We start from the raw sequence: 21,727 nt of genomic DNA, 5'->3' as shown, positions 1-21,727 counted from the left end.
TATAGTCCATGGGGTCGCAAAAGAGGCAGACATGACTGAGTGATTAAACAACACACAACCTCACTCTGAAATTCTTTACATGGCACCACAATCCCTAGACAGTGGATCCAGTAAGCATGCCAAATGGGGATGCTGTTGCTAAAGAACAGGAAAGCAATTGGGCCAGAACTTTCGTCACACTGACAGGAGTTGGGGAGGTGAGGAGAATTTACCACAGAAGCCATTATTCTTCACCATCTAGTAGGCTTTCAGAGGAGGGACGGCGAACTGCTGACGTGATTTTCTGGTGCACTTCATGAGCAGTTGAAGATCCCCAAAGGACCCTCTATCTAAGTTATCTCTCTGACTCACTATTCTATCTTTAAAAAAAAAAAAAAAAAAAAACTTAGCAGCTCTCCTTTTAAAATGAATTGCCTGGTTGGCGAGAGCAAGGATCAAGAGCCCTGGGAAACTGCAGCTTAGTTTTAGTTCTGAGGGACTCTTGAGATACCTGACTTGTCCATGGCAAGTAGGCGGTTATATAAATGGTCTGGGAAATACAGGAGAGATACAGGCTGGAGGTAATAAACTATGGAACCATGACTGAAGCCAGGTGCAAAGATGAGAGCACCTAAGGGATTAAGATGATGTGTGAGTCAGGGCCCCACTCTGCTTCCAGTGTTAATCAATTCAGAGTTTGGAATTACAAAGTCCTAAACACCCAGAGCAAACACAGATGGTCCAAAATGACTCAAGATTCTCTCCCAGAATGTCAGCAACAGAAAAACGCCCTGATCCAGATTCTCTGTTTTTCCTCCAAAGACTTGTTTGTAAGAGATCTAATCTCTTCAAATTAACTTATTTGCAATCCATCCTTTTAGGACAGGAGCCCAGGAGAGGCAGCCTAACTTCAGTTCACAGTACCTGTAGGAACCTATCCTTCAGTCTGCGTTTCTGTGGCGTGCTGCTGTCTTCTATTAATACAAGGACAGATTTCTCAGATGTCTAGATTCCCATCTACAGTCACCTAACTGCAAAGGCTGGCTAATGTCCCTATTCACAGGGAGTCTGGATGGGAAAGACTTGGAAATATCCTTAGGAAATTGATCAATTGGGGGAAAAAATTCAAACTCATGGGTCAACATAATTCAAGACTATTAAAAGACGTAAGTGCAGGTGAGTCAATTACATTACGAGATTAGGAACCAACACAACTGATTCAAATAATTGTAACATTTATCTCCACCATCAAAATATTTTTTACTATCTTCAATGTGATTTTTTTGTTTTAATCAATGCCTTTTTCACTTCAGTTGTCCCTAAATTAAACTGTACATCAGTGGAATGCTAACATATAGAGAGAATAAAGTTAATACAGACTGGAAGCTTTTCTAGTTTCACAAATGCCCCTTTGAAGTATAAAGTAATTTTACTAACTACATACATACATAGTAATTTACTATCTAAATGGACTGCGGACAGGTGAAAAACTGTAGAGAAGTGGTTGTGGCAGATGGTTGAATTAAAACTGAGGAAACAAAAAGATCTTCGGAGGAGTTAGGGAAATTATCTCAAAGAACTCAACCAAGACTACACACAGATTAAATTCTTTTCTGAAACCACTTCTATTTCAGGGTAAAGGGAAAAGGCATTGGATATTGTAGACAAAGCAAATAATTAATAAACTGTCACCAAAGTACACACATCTCTACACTTTGCAGATAATGAGCTTTTCCTTAGCTGGAATCTAGTAACTCCAACCATTTTAGAACCGATAAACTGAAAATTGCCTATGAACATGATTTCTTATCAGCAGAATTATCAAACCATTTGTGTTAACACCAACTTAGGCATGGTTTCTTTCAAAAACACATAAAAGCTGAGTCTACTAAAGATACTGAAAAGATTATTTCTCATCTTCCAAGATGACAACAACATCTCTTCAAAATTGTATATGAGCCTTGAAAAACTAAAAGGCTTTCAGAGGCAGGGAAAGTTACAAAGGTTAGATGTGACCCTAAAATGCAAAGTATATGCCCTGCCCCAAAGCAGAAAAATGTTCAAATTCAAGTTTTGTTTTTTTACAAGATAGGCATTTTTCCCATTACAGATGAGGAAAATATATACAGGTATATTCCTCATGGAGTCATCACTTTGAAACCCCTCTACCAAGGACATTCTTCAAAGCAACATGAACAAGAGCAAAGACTAGAAAATCTAACGATCCAACAATTAAATGCTATAGAGTCATTTAACGGAGAAGGCAATGGCACCCCACTCCAGTACTCTTGCCTGGAAAATCCCATGGACGGAGGAGCCTGGTGCGCTGCAGTCCATGGGGTCGCTAGAGTTGGACACGACTGAGCGACTGCACTTTCACTTTTCACTTTCATGCATTGGAGAAGGAAATAGCAACCCACTCCAGTGTTCTTGCCTGGAGAATCCCAGGGACGTGGAAGTCTCATGGGCTGCTGTCTATGGGGTCGCACAGAGTCGGACACGACTGAAGTGACTTAGCAGCAGCAGCAGCAGCAGAGTCATTTAAAACTTTTCTAAGAGTTGATGGCAGAATTTATTTTTTTCAGTTATTGTCATCATTTTATTTACAAACATTCCTCAATATTTAAGTGAGTTTAACAAGAAAGTTAGATAACAGTTCAATATTTAGATTTTGTAGTAAGGTTTGAGTTCAAATCCCCCTCTGCCACCAACTAGCATTGAGACATTAGGGAGGTTACTTGTAAAATAGGTAAAACTGTCAGGAAGCATTTAACAGGAGGCTGCATGTGTGCTGTTTTGGATCTGTCAGGAATTCTCTGTTCCTTATTAATTCCTGAGCATTCAGGAATTAAGAGGAGAGGCAAGCCTCTCCCGGGGGTTGAGGAATCCAGGCATTTCCTTCATTAGTTTTTCTCTACAGTGATAAGTACCCTCTTCCTTCTTGTGAGCCACATGGTAAAAGTGATTGTTTACAACTCTGTCTTTAATATGGATCGCCTATGTTTTGTAAGTCTGGAATTTTTATCTTTGCTGAGAATAATTACCTTATAAGACAGTATATACACCCACACCATGTTTTAATCAAACACCTTTGTTCCATCAGAGCTCTGGTCCCCATGTCCTTTTTTTCTCTCTCTCCCCCTCTCTCTCTTTTTCAGGCTGATCCCCTGGAGTGCAGAGGCTGAGTTCACTTTCCTGCCCAGGCTTCTAAGACCCTCTCGAGAAGGCACTCTGCACCTTCACCCCATCGAGAGGGCGCCTGAGGCCTTCATGAACAGAGCAAGCCCCATGCAGGGGCTTTATTGGCTTTCTGCGTAAACCAAGGAATATCAGCCTCTTTCTCTCTCCTTTACTTTCTTATCGGTTGACTCCGGACCACCAAGTTCCAGTCCATTAAAGGACCTCAACTGGTTGGATCTCCTTGCAGTCCAAGGGACTCTCAAGAGTCTTCTCCAACACCACAGTTCAAAAGCATCAATCCTTCGGCACTCAGCTTTTATAGTCCAACTCTCATATCCATACGTGACTATGGAAAAACCACAGCTTTGACTAGACGGACCTTTTTGGCAAAGTAATGTCTCTGCTTTTTAATATGCTGTCTAGGTTGGTCATAACTTTCAGTCCAAGGAGTAAGCGTCTTTTAATTTCATGGCTGCAATCACCATCCACAGTGATTTTGGAGCCCAGAAAAATAAAGTCAGCCACTGTTTCCACTGTTTCCCATTTATTTGCCATGAAGTGATGGGACTGGATGCCATGATCTTAGTTTAGGATCAAGCAATTTTACATAAGATACATTCTCGAAGACGCGTGTTGAGTTCAGCTGGTTTGTTTTAAATGGATGGGTTCTCGAACCCATGGACTTAATCTGGGAAGCCCAAACTCAGTCTTAATACTGTAAAACTCAGTAGCTTGGAAATTTCAATTGAATATTTGCCCAAGTGTGGAGTCGATTCAAAGCTTCTTTAACACATAACGACTTACCTGTAAATCTCATGAAGCTGAACTCAGATGATACTTCCCAGTCCAGCTGCGCTGAGACTGCTAAACTTTCACTGCAAACTGCCTCATGTTTTATCATTTCTTCTACCCCGGGGCTCCCCAGCCGTACTCACAGAGAGGAGCCATCCTGCTTGGTGGGCTGGGCTGGGCTCTGCTTAGTCGCTTAGTTGTGTCCTGCTCTCGACATCCGGCTATTCACACTGCGGTCTGTAGAAGCTGGCTTCACCTGGAGCCAGCTAGCAATGCAGACTCTTAAGCTCCCTCTCAGCCTTACCAAGTCAAAATCTGCATTTTAATGAGGCCCCCAGGTGACCCACAGGCACGTTAACATGGAAAAGCACTGCCCCGAAGTACATGTGTGCTGTACCGTGCTAAGTCGCTTTAGTCGTGTCCGACTCTTTGTGACCCCATGGACTGCAGCCCACAGGCTCCTCTCTACAAGGGATTCTCCAGGCAAGAGTCCTGGAGCGGGTTGCCATGCCCTCCTCCAGGGGATCTTCCCCACCCAGGGATCAAACCCACAGTTCTTACACCGGCAGATGAGTTCTTTACCACTAGCGCCACTTGGGAAGCCCTGTGCATGCTGCATTTTAATTAACATGATCCTCACAAGGTTCCAGGAGCGACTGAAAGATGTAGGGTGAACTGAGTTTATCTGAGACCCTGTAGAGGCGACACAGGCCATGAGTCCTTTCCCTTTGTGTTTTACATTCTCTCGCCTGTTAAGTAACAAGCAAAGAAACACATGGACCATATTATCTTGATCTCATAGAAAACTGAATTATCTTACTGGCTGAATTATTCCTCAAGTTAATTATTCATATACAATAGTCCCCCCGTCAGCCACAGTTTTGCTTTTTCAGTTACCCACGGCTAACCAGAGTTCAAAAATATTAAATGGAAAATTCCAGACAGAAACAATTCATGAGTTTTAAACTGTGCTGCTTTGAGTAACAGGGATGTACTCACGCTGTCTGGCTGCCCCCCGCCCAGAACCCTCAACCACCAACAGGGTCCATACCAGACATCCAGAATCAGGAGATCAGCAGCAGCCTAGCGAGATTCACAGTGCCTCCATCACTGACATTACTTCATCTCATCATGTAGGCATTTTAACATCTCACAAGAAGGATGAGTACAGGAAAATAAGGTACTGTGAGAGACCACATTCAGGTAACTTTTATTACAGGACAGTGTTACAAAGGGGCTTCCCTGGTGGCTTAGACGGTGAAGAATCCACCTGCGGTTCAGGAGACCTGGGTTCAATCCCTGGGTTGGGAAGATCCCCTGGAGAAGGGCGTGGCTACCCACCCAAGCATTCTGTGCCTGGAGATCCCGAGGAGCCTGGCAGGACTCCGTCCAGGAGGGTCACAAAGAGTTTGGACACAACTGAGCAACCAAGTACACACAGTGTTGCAAATGTTGTATTTTATTGTTGTTGTTAACCTCTTACTGAGACTAATTTATCAATTAAACTTTACAGTAGGTATGTAGGTACAGGAAAAAATATATATAGAGAGAGAGTTCAACACTATCTGCAGCTTCAGGCATCCAGAGGGGCTTGGAACACATTCCATGTGGATAAGGGGGGGACCACTGTACCTCTCCAGTTTGATTTTGAACTTTATAAGCAAATAATAGCAGCTGAAAACTCTAAGACTTCCCTAGTATAATTCTGTATTCAAATATATTTCTATCATTTGTAAAAGATATCTTATAAAGTTAAATACTATTTTCAGAAGCGCTATTTAAAAGCAGAATGTGTATGTGAAGCCGCCATATATAAGTACTTACTGTATACAAGACCCTGTGTTAAGTACTTCGTGTACATTATCGAGCCTCAGTACATGGCACTAGAACTATCTTACAGATAAGATAAAGCTTACAGGTGATGAACTTGTCTAAGATCATACAGTTATTAAATGACAAATTTCAGATATAAGTCCAAGCCAAAAATTCACAATAACCACTGCTACTGTGTCCATGTGATACACAGAATTCTCTGTGAGACTGAGCCAAATCAACAGGCAGTAAACGCTGTGAAAATTCCTGCAGTCAAAAACACATCAAGTATCTAATTTAAATTTATGGAGTAACAGCCAAACTTATTTGCTCATGGAGTCCTCCCCTTTCCTCCATACCTTTAAACTGCTCTTAGACATATTACCCTTTAGATACCATGATGTACTAACCTTTACAACATTTTTAAATGTTCTCTGTCACTCAACAGTTTTAGGGTGTATTAAGTGAAAATGAAAGTTGCTCAGTTACTAGGACTCTCCAAGAAGGAATTCAAATGCTTACATGTCAAAGTTATGGGCAGAACGGGTAACCCAAGAAATTTTACCAGCAAAATAATTTCTGGAATACAAATATTTCCACTTAAGTCAGATGTGCTTAAAAATGGAGGGAGCATTTAGGTACAAAGATTTCAAATGAGTAAAACAAATTAAGGTGTCATATAGCATCTTAAAATGCCCCAATTTTATCAAATACTGAATCTACTCACCAGATACAAGTTCTTTGAAAAACAGGAGAATTATTTCTAATGGTTAAGTGGGAAGTTAGAGTAAAGAAACTTTAGAATGCAAGATTTCCAAAAAGTCTACCTCCCCTGAACCATCTCTCAAGATACTTACTTATACTTACTTATAAAATGAGGGCATAAATTACAAGAAAAACATGGGATCCAGGAAATGGGGTTCAACTTAGAAGGATGGGTTATTCCTAGCATAAAGGCAAAGGGAAGCCCCAAGAGAGCTATGTATTCGTAACAGGCCCAGGAACCAAGCAGTCCACATTGGAGCAGGAGGACAGAGCTCTAGCAGATTCCCCAGGAAAAATAAAAACATAGAAATATGTTTGACCTCTGGAATTGCCATATTAGAGGCATTTTACAAACCTTTGAAACAGGTAGGACAATTTAGCTAGACAGCTAAAGAAAATTAAGTCAACAAAACAGGCAATTTTTAATTCCAAAAGAAAAACAAAAGTTGTACAAGAAAGGCAGACATAACAGACCTACTTAGCTGAATACGGAACAACGTTTACTTAGAGAGTTCAAACCTTCATTTAATATTACAGGATGTTGGTAAGTAATCTCTTATATTAGGAGAAAATGAACATTACTATAAATACAGAAGAAACAAATAAGAGTCAATGTCACTGACTCTAGGGAGCTAGAAGGGGTACAGGTGGGGGTTTGGGAGGTCTCTGGGTTTTGTTAAGCATTTTTTACTATTATTTAACTTTATAAACCCTGTACTTGTTATTTTGGAGACATACAGATATTACTTAAGAGAGAGAGAAAACAGGGGTCAGCTGAGTGACAGTCACGCGACAGCACTCTGCTCCATGTGGCTTCCTGGAAGACAGGGAGTGATGAGCCGGGGTCTCCGAGTGTGGCAGGCCAGTGCTCGGCGGCCCGGGCAGGGGTGCGGGCTGGGGATGGTCGGTGTTGTCCTGGAGGAGGCCTTCCAGGATGGGGGGCGGGAACGGGGAGTTAAGTCCGGGGGCCCATCTTGGTCAGGAGGGCAGGCCTGCCCCGGGGGGTGTGGGGGGGCTTCCCGAGGCTCCGAGTCAGGCAGCCCTAGGGGGCTACTCGAGCCTGGGGTGACTTGCGGCCCCGGGGAGTCCACCGACGGGACGGGCACCCGAGAAGACGGCATGGCCTCTGGGGGAGCCGTGTCTCCAAGTCTCTCTCCACAGGACATGGAGAAGGAACAAGAGATGCTGCGGGCCTGGAAGGATCGCATGGCGCGCGAGTTGGATCGCGTGGTGGCTTTCTGGCTGGATCATTCCCACGACCAGGAGCAGGGGTGCACGCCTCGCCCTTCTGGGGGCCTTGGACTGGGTTCTTCTCTCCTCTGGAGCCCCCGCACCTCACTCTGGGCTGGCTGCCATCTGTGGGGCGCCGCCTCTGCCCCCATTCCCCTTCACCCCCCCAATAAAAAAAAAAAAGAGAGAAAACATTTCTACAGCAGCTAAGACTACTCACCACTCTACTAAGAAAATAAAATCAATGTTGCTCCAACAGTTTTAGTATCACATGACAGGTACACTAATCCAAAGGACATTACCTCTGCACTTAAAAGATTTATAGTCTTTTAATGAGACCAAGACTTGGAAGAAAAGCAAGCAGATCTTCGGAAGCAGTCATATATAATCTGGCCAGTGAGCAGAGATTCAAACTCAACTGAACCACATCCCAACATAAACAAAGCCAAGGAACCTTTTTAGGTCTTCTAAAAATATGCAATATAGCATTTGAAAACCTAATAAACCATTGTGTTCAGATAAGATAAATAAATGCACCTTTAAAAAAAGGGAAATAATTTTATTAAAAATATTTTTAGTATCCACGGGTAGGCTATAGTCTAAAATTCACTTACGGCACACTTCAATTTTATTTTGACAGTATGTTACAAACTTACTTGCATGCATCAGTCTAGCCCAGGACTTCAAGGAAACCTTTTTTTCTTAACCATGACACTTAATTATTCTTCCCTATTCAAAGGTATTTCAGACAAGAGACAGCAAACTCGGGAAAAAAAGCAACATCATTAGACTCAGATCTCAGTAAAGAACAGGCAGCAAAGAAGAGAAGTACCAGGAAGCTAAGAGGGGAAAGTGTGTTAGCTGTCTAAGTCTTTAGGGATCAAAATGCCTCCTTTTGTTTACATTTCAGATTATAAATGCCCTCACTGAAGCAGCCAGCACAGTGGCCTACAGCCTCCCCTCTTCTCCCCCAAAGACAACAACCTCCTTCCGGCTCTGCCCATTCCTCTCCCCCTACACCACCCCCTCCACAACCACCACAGACCCGGTCACCCCACTTCTGCCCCAGGAAGACTCCCGCGGTGAGCATCTCCAGAGGGCACCAGCGGCAGCCAGTCAGGCCTGGTCAGCAGGCAGCCCAGCAGATCCAGAGGACTGTATGTCTTCCTCCCCTCCCCGCCTGGCACCCACCCGTGCTGACAGCTGCCTCCGTGGCAACCCTCCCTTCCCAGTCTCCCTCTCCCTGGAATCTAGGAACACTATTTCCCCTTGTCCTCCTTGCTCTAGATGTGGTAATGGCTTTAAGCTGTGGCTAGCCCGTGCCAGCCATCTCACGACTCTAAGGCTGCCCGTATCTCTAAGCAACTCTTGCATTAACTTCTTTTCAATTGAACCAGCTAGGGCAATTCTGTTACCAGCCAGGACTCTATTATCTCAAAGCCTTTTTGCAGTTCACGTTCACTATACCTAACATGCTCAGCACTCAGCCCTTGGTACACCGACCAGCTCCTGGAGATCAAGTGTCAGACTCCTATCACCCTCCTCAGAGGGGCTTCCCTGACCACAAATCAAGTATTAGCTCCCACCTCCAGCACCCCCTTGGTCCCTTTCATTTTTATCATCTCTCCTTCCTAGAAAGTAGGCTCCTAAAGGCAGGAACCTAACCAGACTGTCTCGTTCACTTTTTACCCATTACACAGCACAGCGTCTAATAAGAGCAGGAGTCCAAGACTTCTGTGAAATGACGTAGTTCCAAGTCAAACTTGGAAAAAAAGTCCTTCAAGTTTAATTCAAGTCCCAAGACACCCTCCAATTCTTATGCGATGTTATTCCCATAAGCAGGTAAAACTCATTTAAAATGAATGCAAATCTGTCTGGTGGAACATCATTTCTTAAGAGTGTTCCTACCCACAACACTAGTTCACAACTGCTTCCTGTAGCAATCCAACGACTGATTCTATTTCCACACAGTGTGCATTCTCAGGGGCTATCAGATGACGGGGGTTATTAGAAGAGTAACAGGTTCAGATGGTGTTCAATCCCCCAGAAATAGTCTGATTTCTACTACTTTCAAGAAAGCAGTTGTGAATATGAGAATGAAGTTATTACACACTATTACAGGGTTATTTGTGAATATACTCTTATTTATTTTAAAATTAAGACCCATCAACCATGAGTAACAATTCACTGCGATTCAGACTTAACTATACCAGAGCCTCATAACCGAAGAGTATAAATGTGACGGAGGGGCTGCTCATCTGAAAAATATCTGACCTAGTATAGATCAAAGAAGAAACATAATGGGACTTCTCTGGTGGTTCAGTGGTTAAGAAAGTGCCTTCCAGTGCCGGGGACTTGGGTTTGCTTCCAGGTCAGGGAACAGACCCCAGACGCCAGGGACCTTAAGCCCACGTGGCACGGCTGTGGAAGCCTGTGTGCTCCAGGGCCTGTGAGCCACGTCAGGAGAAATGCCCACATGCCACCCCGAAGAACCAGAGCAGTCAGAAACAATAGATAACTTTTAAAATAGAAATATTAGACAAACTGATCAGTTTAGACAGTTCATCCTTCAACAACACAGGTTTAAACTGCATGGGTCCACTTATAATGGATTTTTTTTTCAGTGAACACATTCTATGGTACTATACAATCCCCGGTCAGTTGGGTTCTTAGATGTAGAACCAAGGATGCAACAGGTCGATCATAAAGTTATACTGGGATTTTCAACTGCATACAGAGTGGACTCCCCCCTAATTCTGCATTATTCAAGAGTCCCTGTTGATGTTAAGCTTTTCTAATGATCACTTCCACAAGAATTAAAGCTAGCAAAAGCCCAAAATAATTTTAAATAGAACTTTACCTCTAGGTTAATATATTCAGTCAAACATCTTTTCATACACTGCTTCTATTCTCCATGTAAACACACTGAGAACTCCTGGAATGCAAACTTCAATAATGACATTTGACTTACTTTTAATTTTTATTAAAAATGAAAGAAGTTCAAGAGAACAATTATATGCAACTATACAATGTTTTATATCCCTTTATAAATCCAGCTTTCTTATCCCTATTAAAGCTTTATATTTAAAATGTCTACATGCTACGCACGTCACAGGCTGGAGACTATCAGACATTACCGTACATGTGACGTTAGCGGCTTTATTGCACAGCGACCCGCATAACACCGCGTATTTGTTCAGTTCAGCCTACGTCATAGATTGCCATTCATAGGTGGGAAAGGAACAAAGCTTCCTAAACACTGAAACTCTCCATGATATTTCCTTCTTGGGTCTGGGGGAAAAGGTACTAATTTAGTGTTACCAACCTGAATAACAGATTTCCATTAATATATGTATATAACAACAACAAAAAAGCCAGAGCTAAGAGTTTTGGTTAGTCAATTAAAATGTATGAAAAGAATTCCGAAATGATTAACGCTAAATATACTTAACAGTCTTAGTTTCTGAATACGCTAACTTTAAAAAAACTAACCAGTTTAAATAAAACCACCCAAGAAAGAGTATCTTTCAAAAATGAGGATAAAATTTAGATAAAATGTAATTCTTCAAAGAACTTTCGACTTTTAAGAAGGGTATACACAGTCATTATGCTTTCAGTTATTATTTCTAAACAAATCTATACTTTTATTTCCTTATATAATAAATACTTATTACCAATGAGCCATAGAAAATGCCATACAACTGACCAGATAGTTACTTCATGTTTTATAACATATTTAATGACACTGAAAATATATTGTGAACTTTTCAAATATGTAAACATAAACCAGGACAATCTGATATGTAATATTTGTGTCCCAAAATGAAAATTACAAAACACAAAAAACAAAAGAATGGCATCATTATTGTCACTAGTATTTATGAAAAATAAATATTGATATAAGCTCAAATATGCTCACAAAGTAACTAAAAAAAAAAAAATTGAAGAAAAAAGTTTCCCAAAAAATCATATGAAGTGAAAAGCTTCATGTGTTAGCCAAGAATTCTGTGTTTCCTGCAATAAATCATGTTTCTTACACATGCAAGTACAGGCATTACCAGCCAAGAAAACTCTAAGATGTCCTTACAGTTTGTGGTCTCAGAAGAAAACAAACAGTAGTATTCATTTTCTAGGCAGTATATTCTTAAATACATAATTTTCCATTTAAATATACTACTATTTCTATGGCCTTTTTCGTTTTATCTATCTATACCTTTGTTTTCCTATTAAAAACAAATGCACAACACCATGCTTAGTACTACTTTCTATCCATAAGGCATTTAAAAAATATCTTCTGTGAGGACATAAACATGATACAAAAATGAAAACCAAACACAAAAGAAGAGTAATAAATACTTTGGGATCCCTTCCCCCCAGCCCAAAACAAGGAATGTCTAAGTATCAGCAACACACGCTGATACAAATAAATTAGATTTCCTGTGCATAAAAAAGAAAAGTCCAGTTACCCATCTCAGTGTTAACTAGGAAAGAACGTCTCTCCCCGGCATTTGTGAAAGGCAGAAAGGCTGCTTAGGTTTTCTGTGTTTGAAGAAGAAACAGACACAAAAAATAAGTGTGGTGACACAACGCTCAGATGATATATAATTAGTTACGGAGGCTAACCCCGAGGCACTACTCTGCTCACAGTTTTCATCCTAAATCACATCAGATGTGTGACTACATGTTCTCTTGGTACTCTAGGTACTTCGCTGTGATGGATTCTTCGAGCTGGATTCCTCCACTGCCCATCAGGGCAAACGCTGGATACATCGTATGCGAGCAGTCCACCTGGCGCTCATAGAGGCATTTCATGTGATCCATGTCATAGAAGGCCACTTTGCCTTTATCATAGTCGAGGAAAACTCCTATACTTGTTGGCATGGGAAGAACTCTATTTTCAGGTTCATTAGAAGAAGTAGGTGACTTGGGAATAAAGACTTTCTTCATACCTATAGTAACCAACGTAAAGGGCTGCGAAGAATCGACACAGGCGTCCTCACTGCCGCTGTCGTGCCCGCTGTCCTGCTCGTACCTAAAACACAGCACAGACAGAGCAGGATCTTACCTGCATCATCATCCGAAGGCCTGCAAGTCGCTTCAGAACATTTTCACCAGATGATATACACTGAGTTCAATTAAAATCAATTGTAACTGCTTTTACATCAAAACCTTTCTGCTAAACCATAATCAGTTAGAAACATAAGGACTACACAGTGTCACTTAGAATTACACCACAGACTCAGACCCAAATTCTGTCATAAAGTATCACCCATTTTTACCTATATATATAAACAAACAGATGAGAAGTTAAAAATAATTAGTAATTTTGGCCTATCAAAAATAAAGCAGGGGGGGATGAAATGGAAGGGGCTTGACAAATATTGAATATTTATAGCATAAAATCATATATAAGAAAACAGAAACCAACACAGATCTCCTAATCCAAAAACTTTATCAGACTATGTAAAATAAATGGGCACTACAAAATAAAGCAGGAGAAAAAAGCATGTTTCATTCTGCTGCTAAGAACTGTTATTTCCTGGTTGGGATTTTCTACATGGCTCTATGATGCAAGCAAGCATCATGAAGAGTTTTAGTCTCCTTTGATTATAAAACAGTAAAACCTTAAAGAAAATTTTGATACAAAGTTCCTTCCACTTTTCCCCGTGCAGGGTGCTTCTTACCTTAGTACACTTGTGAGCACAGGACATCAACCATTTCCATCAGGTCTTTTCACTTCTAGTATTTCTCATGTTGTAAACTTTTTTAACATTGTTAATAATTTACCAAGTAGACACGCCACTGTGTTTAAGAAACTATTTCCGTATTGCAATTTTCACTATTGTTTCAATTTCTCATCTTAGGGCAACAAGTTTTTCCTGTCACTCAGATTGTTACTCTGGGATTTCTGTAGACGTAAGTGATCAAAAACTGTCTGTCTGGACTAGTTCACACTACATCATGTAACACAACTAAACTGTACAGAACATTAAATAGTCACTCTCAAGTAACTGAAATTCTTTGCCATGGGAGCATGTTTACCGTGACCAAATTTTTAAAGTACTTATAGGACTGTTTAAAGAAACTGTATCCATTTAGCACCAATTGTGAAATATGGCATTTAGAGGCAAAGGGAATGGCAACCAACTCCAGTACTCTTGCCTGGAGAACCCCATGGAACAAAGAGGCTGGAGGGCTACAGTCCATGGGGTCGCAAAGAGTCGGACACGACTGAGCAACTAAAATAAATAAAAAACATTTATGCAATTTTATTTATAATTAAGAGAACTGATATGAAAGCCCTTGAATATTCTAAATTGCGAAGCTATACCATAATCAAGAGGTGTACCCAAAAAAGACTTGTTTCCTCACAGCATTAGAATTTAACTGCTAAAGCTCATTAGTCACTGTGATACAAGACGACGTGACATCTTTTCTTAGCCAGCCACATAAGCACAGCCAAAACCTCTGAATCTAAGAAAGGCATCCTCTACATACTAAATACTCCAAATGCAGGAAGTAAATCCAAGTCCACTTTCAGGCTTGCCGTGCTAAACCAGGATGTTTACATTTTACAGAATTAAAGAATTATCAAGCTCTAGATCAATAAAAGACTCTACCTCGGACTAACTGCGTCCCGGGGAGACCGGAGCCATTCTTGCAGTTTGTCACTGGAAGCGACGCCCGCTTTCACCAGGTATGAGTACGGCTCCACACGGAAGGCCCAGAAATGCTTCCCTTTAGTAATCCCAACATCTCCGATAATGTAGTCTAAGCTGGTGTAATAACCCACTTGGATCCGCTCCGCAGCAAGCAGAAGGTTAAAGCCAGCTCTGCTCTCCACACGGTCTCTCTTCAAGTTCAGCAGGAGGTGTTCATTATTATAGCCGCATTTTTCATCAAAGAGGAAACTGAAAACTGCAAACAGAGCTTAAAATTAGCCTGCAAATTATTTATTAGCATTTCTACACTCTATGGTTAAATTTAACAGGCTTTCAAACAGAAATTACTAAAAAGAGATAGGAGGAAGAATATTATCCTACCCTATTCACAAACCAAAACCCCAACTCAGAAACGATTTCCAGCAAATTCTCTGTACCTGAAAATTTTCAGTAATTTCAAAGTGGAAGAAACATTTTCAATGTAGGAGAAATTTATGAATGTAGCTCCTTGGAATAGATACAGCAAACCTAAACACCTTATACTACTGAATCTGTTCTTTTTTTATCCCTAAAATAAGGGGTTGTATATTTTCAAAAATATCTGCATGTTTTCTTAAAATTTATTCCAAATTTTATCTTTAAGTTAGTCACAGTCATGTCCGACTCTTTGCAATTCCATGGACTGCAGCCTTTCCTGCTCCTCTGTCTATGGAATTTTCCAGGCAAGAATACCAGAGTGGGTTGCCATTTCCTTCTTCAGGGGATCTTCCTGACCCGGGGATTAAACCCAGGTCTCCTGCATTGGAGGCAGATTCTTTCCCAACCAAGACACTAGGGAAGCCCAAATTTTACAAATACAGAAAATATTAGCAATTTTAATAAGGTCTTCTCCTTACCAATCAAGATAGCAGACACAAGAAAGTGTTTTGCTTTAAAAAAAAAAAAAAGCATAAGCTTTGGGTTCAGAGACACCTGGGTTTGAATTCCTAGCTCAAACATTTAACTGGAGCTTAACCTAAACTTTAATTTCCTCAACTGCAGAATGGAGACAACACTACTCTCCTAAGCCTATCAACTTAAACCCATTAAGCCTAACATTCATTGGCGGCTAGCCCGGAAAGTGGAAACATCCCAAATGCCCGTCAACAGATGAACGCACAAAGAAAATGTGGTGTCAACTTCAAGTTGGCACTTGCCACTGGCACTTGCCGTCTATCTCTGCAAGGATTAAATCATGTGCTGCTGCAGCTGCCGGTTTTCAACACCCCTGAAATGAGTTCAGGGTGGAGAGCAGAAATGAGGCCCTCGGTGCAGGGGGCGGGCGGGGAGGGCAGACTGGCAGGACTGCTCTATTTTCAGGAGCCTAGTTTATGAGCCCAGTTCTTGTTATCGCCTCCTATCTAAAAAAGCACTAAAATCCTTCATGGTGACGACTGCTCCTTGTAACTAGCAGAAACCTTCTGAAAAATAAAAAAATATGTGCTTGATTGCACGGATTCTCCCTTCACCAAAATCATACATGTGTTGACCTTCCCCTCTGCCTCTTCGGAGCAGTTTCTCAGAGCTGTCTGAGTGGCTGCTTTCCCAGACTGCAGTCCTCATTTTGCCCCCAATAACACTCTCACATTGGGCTTTTTTTTTTTTTAAGTTGACAGTGGGATATACATGCAATGGAATACCATTCAACCTAAAAAAGTTAGGAAATTCTGATAGGTGCCACAACATGAAGGAAGCTTGAAAATAAAAGCCAGTCACAAAAGGATTATGCAAATCCATTCACACACGAGGTACTTAGAAGAGGCAGATTCATAGAGGCAGAGGCAGAAGGAAGGCTGGATGGAGGGGTTACCATGTAATGGATGCAGTATTGATTTGGAAAAATGAAAAAGTTCCAGAGACTATAATGATGGGTGCACAGAATGTACTTAATGCCACTGATGCATCCAGTTAAAAATAGCTAAAATGGCAAATTTTAACATTCAGTCATGTCTGACTCTTTGCGACCCCATGGACTGTAGCCCGCCAGGCTCCTCTGTCCATGGGGCTTCTCCAGGAGAGGAAAGTGGAGTGGGCTGCCATGTTGCTAACAAGCTAAAACCATTTTCCGTGAATGAGATCTGACCAGTCTTCCCGGTTTGTCCTGGCATGACAACTCACGCTTGCTTTCAATCTCAAATGTCTCCCAGTTTGCAAAATAAATTTAGATGGTCAGCCTATTCATATGGCTTCTCCCAGAGAAAAGGAAGACAGCTTTTAATGTTCCCCCTCCTCCACCCCCCTCCACTTCGTCACTGAAAACAGCAGCTGCTTTCAGGTTTCTTTTTCCTTCCGCTTTCAGTCAGACTAGAAAATAAAGTGGAAACTGCATAAACCATAAAATATTTACTTAATACTTGTAAATGCACCCTAAAACTCTCTTATGGATATTATTAAAGTTCAAGAAAAGTACTTTTAGCCAACCTTATGCATTTGGTTGTTGTTTTTTCTTAATTAGCTACAATATACATGAAAAACAAAGAGTGAATAGCACACCCTGGACAAAACGGCAAGGAAGGGCAGAGTGCACAAAATATGGGTACATAAGCCACTAAAATGGGCAGGCGCGATGGGGTCTAAAAGCCAAGTGAAGAAACGTCTAAGGGCAAAATGATTTCCTGGTCACCAGGATGAGCATAACTCTGCTTCTATACGTCCCTTATCCGTGGAAACACTGTAGTGAACATCAACTAACCTGTAAGTCATTCTCATTCTATAAAAATGTACAGGCCTTGTTTAAGTAGTATCGGTGGTTACCAGGTTGGAAAGGAGAGGCAGTGCTGGGTAGAAGGAGCTCTCAGTGTGGGGGGAAGGGGAAGGAGGGCTATCCATGTGGCTTTAATATGTGCCTTCCATCCCCATGGGCTGGTAATCACTGGGTTAGAAAAGCCAGACAAGTCAGAATTAGGTTAACTAAAATTATACTTCATGTTATCATACCAATAAATTTCTAAAATATCTACCCAGATCCTATGCTAATAGAGATCTCTATAAACTGATCAAAAAATAGAATTATACTATATAAAACTTGTAAGGTAGCATTTACATTATTTTAATTCCAAATTAATAACCCTACACATTCAAATGTCATGTTATTCTGTATCTGTTATCAGTTAGAAGTCTAATCCTATTCTCAGCCTGCATGGTAAAATTCAAGTATTCATTCTATTTCTAAATCCTAGCTGGATATAGAATCTACTTTTCTAGAATCTTTTACAAATGAGAGGTGGCTTTAATGTAGGTCTGCACAGACACATCAGCAGGTTTATTTTTTATCATGGTCTCTTCCAACTGTACGCTTTTCTTATCCCCAGTATTCACACTACCTGGAGCTGGAGGAGTATGAAGAATCAGTTCTCTGCTGCAAGGACTGCAGATGGAACCCTTGTAGGCTCTTACTCTGAAAGCATAGTTACAATTACTCTCCAGATCGGAAATAACTTTACTTGTGCCAGACACTTCTATCTCATTCCAAGACAACATTTCTTCATCTCGATTAATCTTGCGATATTCAAGGACATAGCTATCAGCTTTATCCTTTTCTGGATGGTGCCAATTTATCAAAGCATTGTTATAAACTTTGCTCTGTTCCTCATTGATCTCTGGCACATCTACACCTGAAAGAATTATAAAACAGAAAACAATATTAAACTATTATTTCAGAACCTTTATTTTTTTCCTCAGTAAAAATGATTTATTGACAAAAACTAAAAGATTTCTCTGTTGTCCAAGAACTTTCTGTATTTATAATAAGGTGTATAAGTAAAAGAATAATTCCTACAAATACAACAACACAGATGGACTCTGAGGACAGGCTCAATGAAGCAAACAGGACACAGAAAGACCAATGCTCATGTCATGATCCCACTTATGTGAGGTATCTACAAGGGCCAAATTCATGAAATCAAAGACTGGAATGGTGGTTACCAGGAGCTGGGGGGCAGGGAGAAATGTGTGCTTATTAATAGACAGGCATAAAGTTTCAGTTAAGCAAGATGAATAAGCTCTAGAGATCTGCTGTACACCCTGTGACGATAGACAACAAAACCACATTCTGTATCAAAAATTTAAGAGGGTGGATCTCAGGATAAGTTTTGTTACAATAAAATTTTAAAAGAAAAGTAATAAAATAGAGATTTTCAAAGTGTATATTTATGTTTAAAACTGAAAGGGGAAAGAAGAATGAAAAATAAGAAAATTAGTAAAACAATTTTAGCTTTCCATATTAATTCTGCTGCTGCTGCTAAGTTGCTTCAGTCATGTCCAACTCTATGCGACCCCATAGACAGCAGCCCACCAGGCTCCCCCATCCCTGGGATTCTCCAGGCAAGAACACTGGAGTGGGTTGCCATTTAATGTCATAAATCAAAATTTTTAACCATATACCTTTCAATGCCCATTTACTGAAATAACAACCCTGGATGTGAAATTTCTAATTTCTGTCCTCTTTTAAGTTATTTTAGTAACTTAGTTACTAACTTTAGTAAAAAATCTAAGTTTGGTTAGTATAATAATAAATGTCAAAATGTTATATAATTTCTTTTCATATTATCTTTCTCAGAATTGCAAAGCAATTTAAAATGACTTTTTCTTGGCATTAACAAGATACACATTTTTGTAAGAAAATCAGAAACTACATAAAACACACACACACAAATTAAGTAATTCAAAGATTATCACTACAATAATTTTGTATAGCTCCTGCCAGTATTTTTCTCCCAGTGGTATCCCACTATAGCAACACTTAACTATTTTCAGAAACATGTTTCTAATTTTTCACTAAAAATACAATGATCAAAATTTCACAGCTAAATATTTGTGTGTATTCATCATCTTTTCCATAGAATAAATTCCAAACAGCTTAACTGCTTTGGTCATATGGTAAAAATAAGCTGTAAGGATTACACATGCACATGCACACAGAAACAGACACACGTTTGTATCAAATCACAGAGAAACACGTGAAATGAACAGTAGAAGCTTCCTTTATCCTCCAGCTGCGTACAAGCAATGGACAGCGTAAGTGTGTCTGTGCATGTCTCTGTGCAGTCAAGGTATCTAACAAGTCATCCAAACTACATTTTAAAGTTAAAAAAAAAACAACCATCATGACTGGTATGCCTCACCCTATACCTCTTTTCTTTTCTTTTTTTTTAAACCACAGCTTACTAAAAAAATGTTATGCAGGGAACAGTGAGGAGAGCACCCAGCAGGCGGAAGACGGGTGACCACTTTACATCCTGACCCACAGGTTTTACTGGTTCTGCGTTATGCACTGGCATAGCCTGAGATTACCCAACCTCAATCTCCTCTTTCGAAAGACAATTCCGGGACCCCCTGCCCCAGAGGAGGAAGGACCTTGTACTCCTAAGTAAACAAACAATAACATATATATAAAAAACAATTCAAGTATACATTTTGGAAAAAGAGAATAGATAAGAAAAGTATATAGTCAAAAGGAGATTCAGGCACTGACTGGAAGAGAAAGATGGTCATAGTAATAATCCTTCAGTATTTAACTTTTTAACAAGACATATTTCCTTTGACTAAATACAAATCTACACATCTGTATCTACACAATAATTAAGCTTATACTTTCCCAAGGGTTTCCCTTGTAGCTCAGCTGGTAGAGAATCCTCCTGCAATGCAGGCGATTACTGGGTCAGGAAGGTCCCCTGGAGAAGGGATACCCACTCCAGTATTCTTGGGCTTCCCTGGTGGCTCAGATGGTAAAGAATCCGCCTGCAATGCGGGAGACCTGGGTTGGGAAGTCCCCTGGAGGATGGCATGGCAACCCACACCAGTATTCTTGCCTGGACAATCCCCTGGACAGAGGAGCCTGGCGGGCTACAGTCCACGGGGTTGCAGAGTCGGACACAGCTGAGCAACTAAGGACACACACAGATCCTTTTCCAAAGAGTGTAACTGTTCACCATGGAGAGAAGTCTGAAGGAGATGAACAAGACGAGAAGAAAAAGGAACAGACTACCCCCCTACTGGTGAGCAGCAGAACACAAACACAAGCAATCATTAGGGACTGAACCATGCGCCCTAAAATCCACATGGTAAGGTTCTGGCCCCTGGTACTAATACCTCAGAATGTGCCTTTATTTGGAGAGAGGGCTTTTAAACAAGTACCGCAGTTAAAATCAGGTCAGTGAGGTGGACCTAGTACAAAATGACTAGTATGACTGGAGTCCTTCTAAGATGAAATCTGGATGCAGATGCGTACAGAGGGAAGACTGTGTGAGAACACAAGGAGAAGACGGCCACCTGCGCTTCAAGGAGAAACCGACCCTGCCAATAGCTTCATCTCAGCCCTCTAAGCTCCCGAATCAGAGAAAACACATTTCTGGTGTTTAAACCACCCAATCAGTGGTGTTTCATGTCAGCAGCCCTAGCAAACTCATACAGCACTGTAAACGCTTAAACATCTTAGAGTCACCTTTAACCTGGATATACCATTTCCAGGCTTCTGCCCTAGGGAGACTCATACACAGGCACAGAGAAACACTGACTAAGATGTTTGATAGAGCTGTTTACAACAGATAAAAAACAGGAACAGACTGTCGCTCAGTAGGAAAGTTATTTATATAATGGAACAGTAAAGCTAAAATACAGTTGTAAACCAGAACTTCATATATTAACAAATATTTATCCTAAACTTAATTTTTCAAAAAAGCAATTTACCAAAAAAGACACATACAGTGTGATGCCCATTCACACAATGTTTAAAAACATACAAACCAATAGAACCTAGCTTTGGGGCATAAAAACATGGTTATAAAAACATAAATGGCATACAATTTTAGGATAGGAAGGTCTGGGCAACTGAGTTGCTGCTTTATAGTGTCAAGCTGAAGAGAATTTCTGTGTATTCTGCCAAGTCGAGTCCAACTAGTTGTAACCCCCAGAACTGTAGCTCGCCAGGCTCCTTTGTCCACGGGATTTCCCAGGCAAGGATACTGGAGTAGGTTGCCATTTCCTTCTCCAGGAGATCTTCCCGACCCAGAGATCCAACCTGCATCTCCTATACTGGCAGGCGGATTCTTTAGCGCTGAGCCACCAGGAAAGCCCATGTGTCATCTACACAGTATGATTTCCAACCAAAAAAGCGAAGGTATGCGGATATTAAAACTTACCACTTGAGAAAAAAGATAATTCTCCAAGAAGTTCTGTTTGTTTAGATGTGTTAACAACATAGTCTTCAAAAGAAGTTTGAGCCGCAGGTCTAAAGCTCTTCAAAGACTCTGTAGCTTTCTGTATTCTAT

General features: G+C 40.8%; 1 protein-coding gene and 1 long non-coding RNA gene across 5 annotated transcripts in view; both read right to left on the bottom strand.

Annotated features, from left to right (window-relative positions):
• Nucleotides 1-4,876, bottom strand: part of LOC147365478 (uncharacterized) — a 207,685-nt gene extending 202,809 nt beyond the window's left edge. The window contains exon 1 of one of the 4 annotated variants that reach the window (XR_015135577.1): nt 3,964-4,876. This is a non-coding gene — a long non-coding RNA (uncharacterized LOC147365478). The remainder of the gene's footprint in view (nt 1-3,963) is intronic. The other 3 variants (XR_015135578.1, XR_015135576.1, XR_015135579.1) reach the window with 3 other exon arrangements.
• A 7,456-nt stretch (nt 4,877-12,332) lies between these two features.
• TRIM36 (tripartite motif containing 36) overlaps nt 12,333-21,727 on the bottom strand; it is a 30,692-nt gene continuing 21,297 nt past the window's right edge. The window contains exons 7-10 of the mRNA XM_086323282.1: nt 21,599-21,723; nt 17,783-18,073; nt 14,379-14,676; nt 12,333-12,790 (exon numbers count right to left, since the gene is read on the bottom strand). Coding sequence (XP_086179408.1) covers nt 12,436-12,790; nt 14,379-14,676; nt 17,783-18,073; nt 21,599-21,723 — 1,069 coding nt within the window. The 3' untranslated portion in view covers nt 12,333-12,435. The remainder of the gene's footprint in view (nt 12,791-14,378; nt 14,677-17,782; nt 18,074-21,598; nt 21,724-21,727) is intronic.

This window comes from Bos grunniens, chromosome 10, assembly GCF_055505025.1.
Source record: "Bos grunniens cultivar Pamir isolate PY7600 chromosome 10, Bosgru_T2T1.0, whole genome shotgun sequence".
Lineage (NCBI taxonomy): Eukaryota > Metazoa > Chordata > Mammalia > Artiodactyla > Bovidae > Bos > Bos grunniens.
This window is presented reverse-complemented; position numbering and strand designations above follow the sequence as displayed.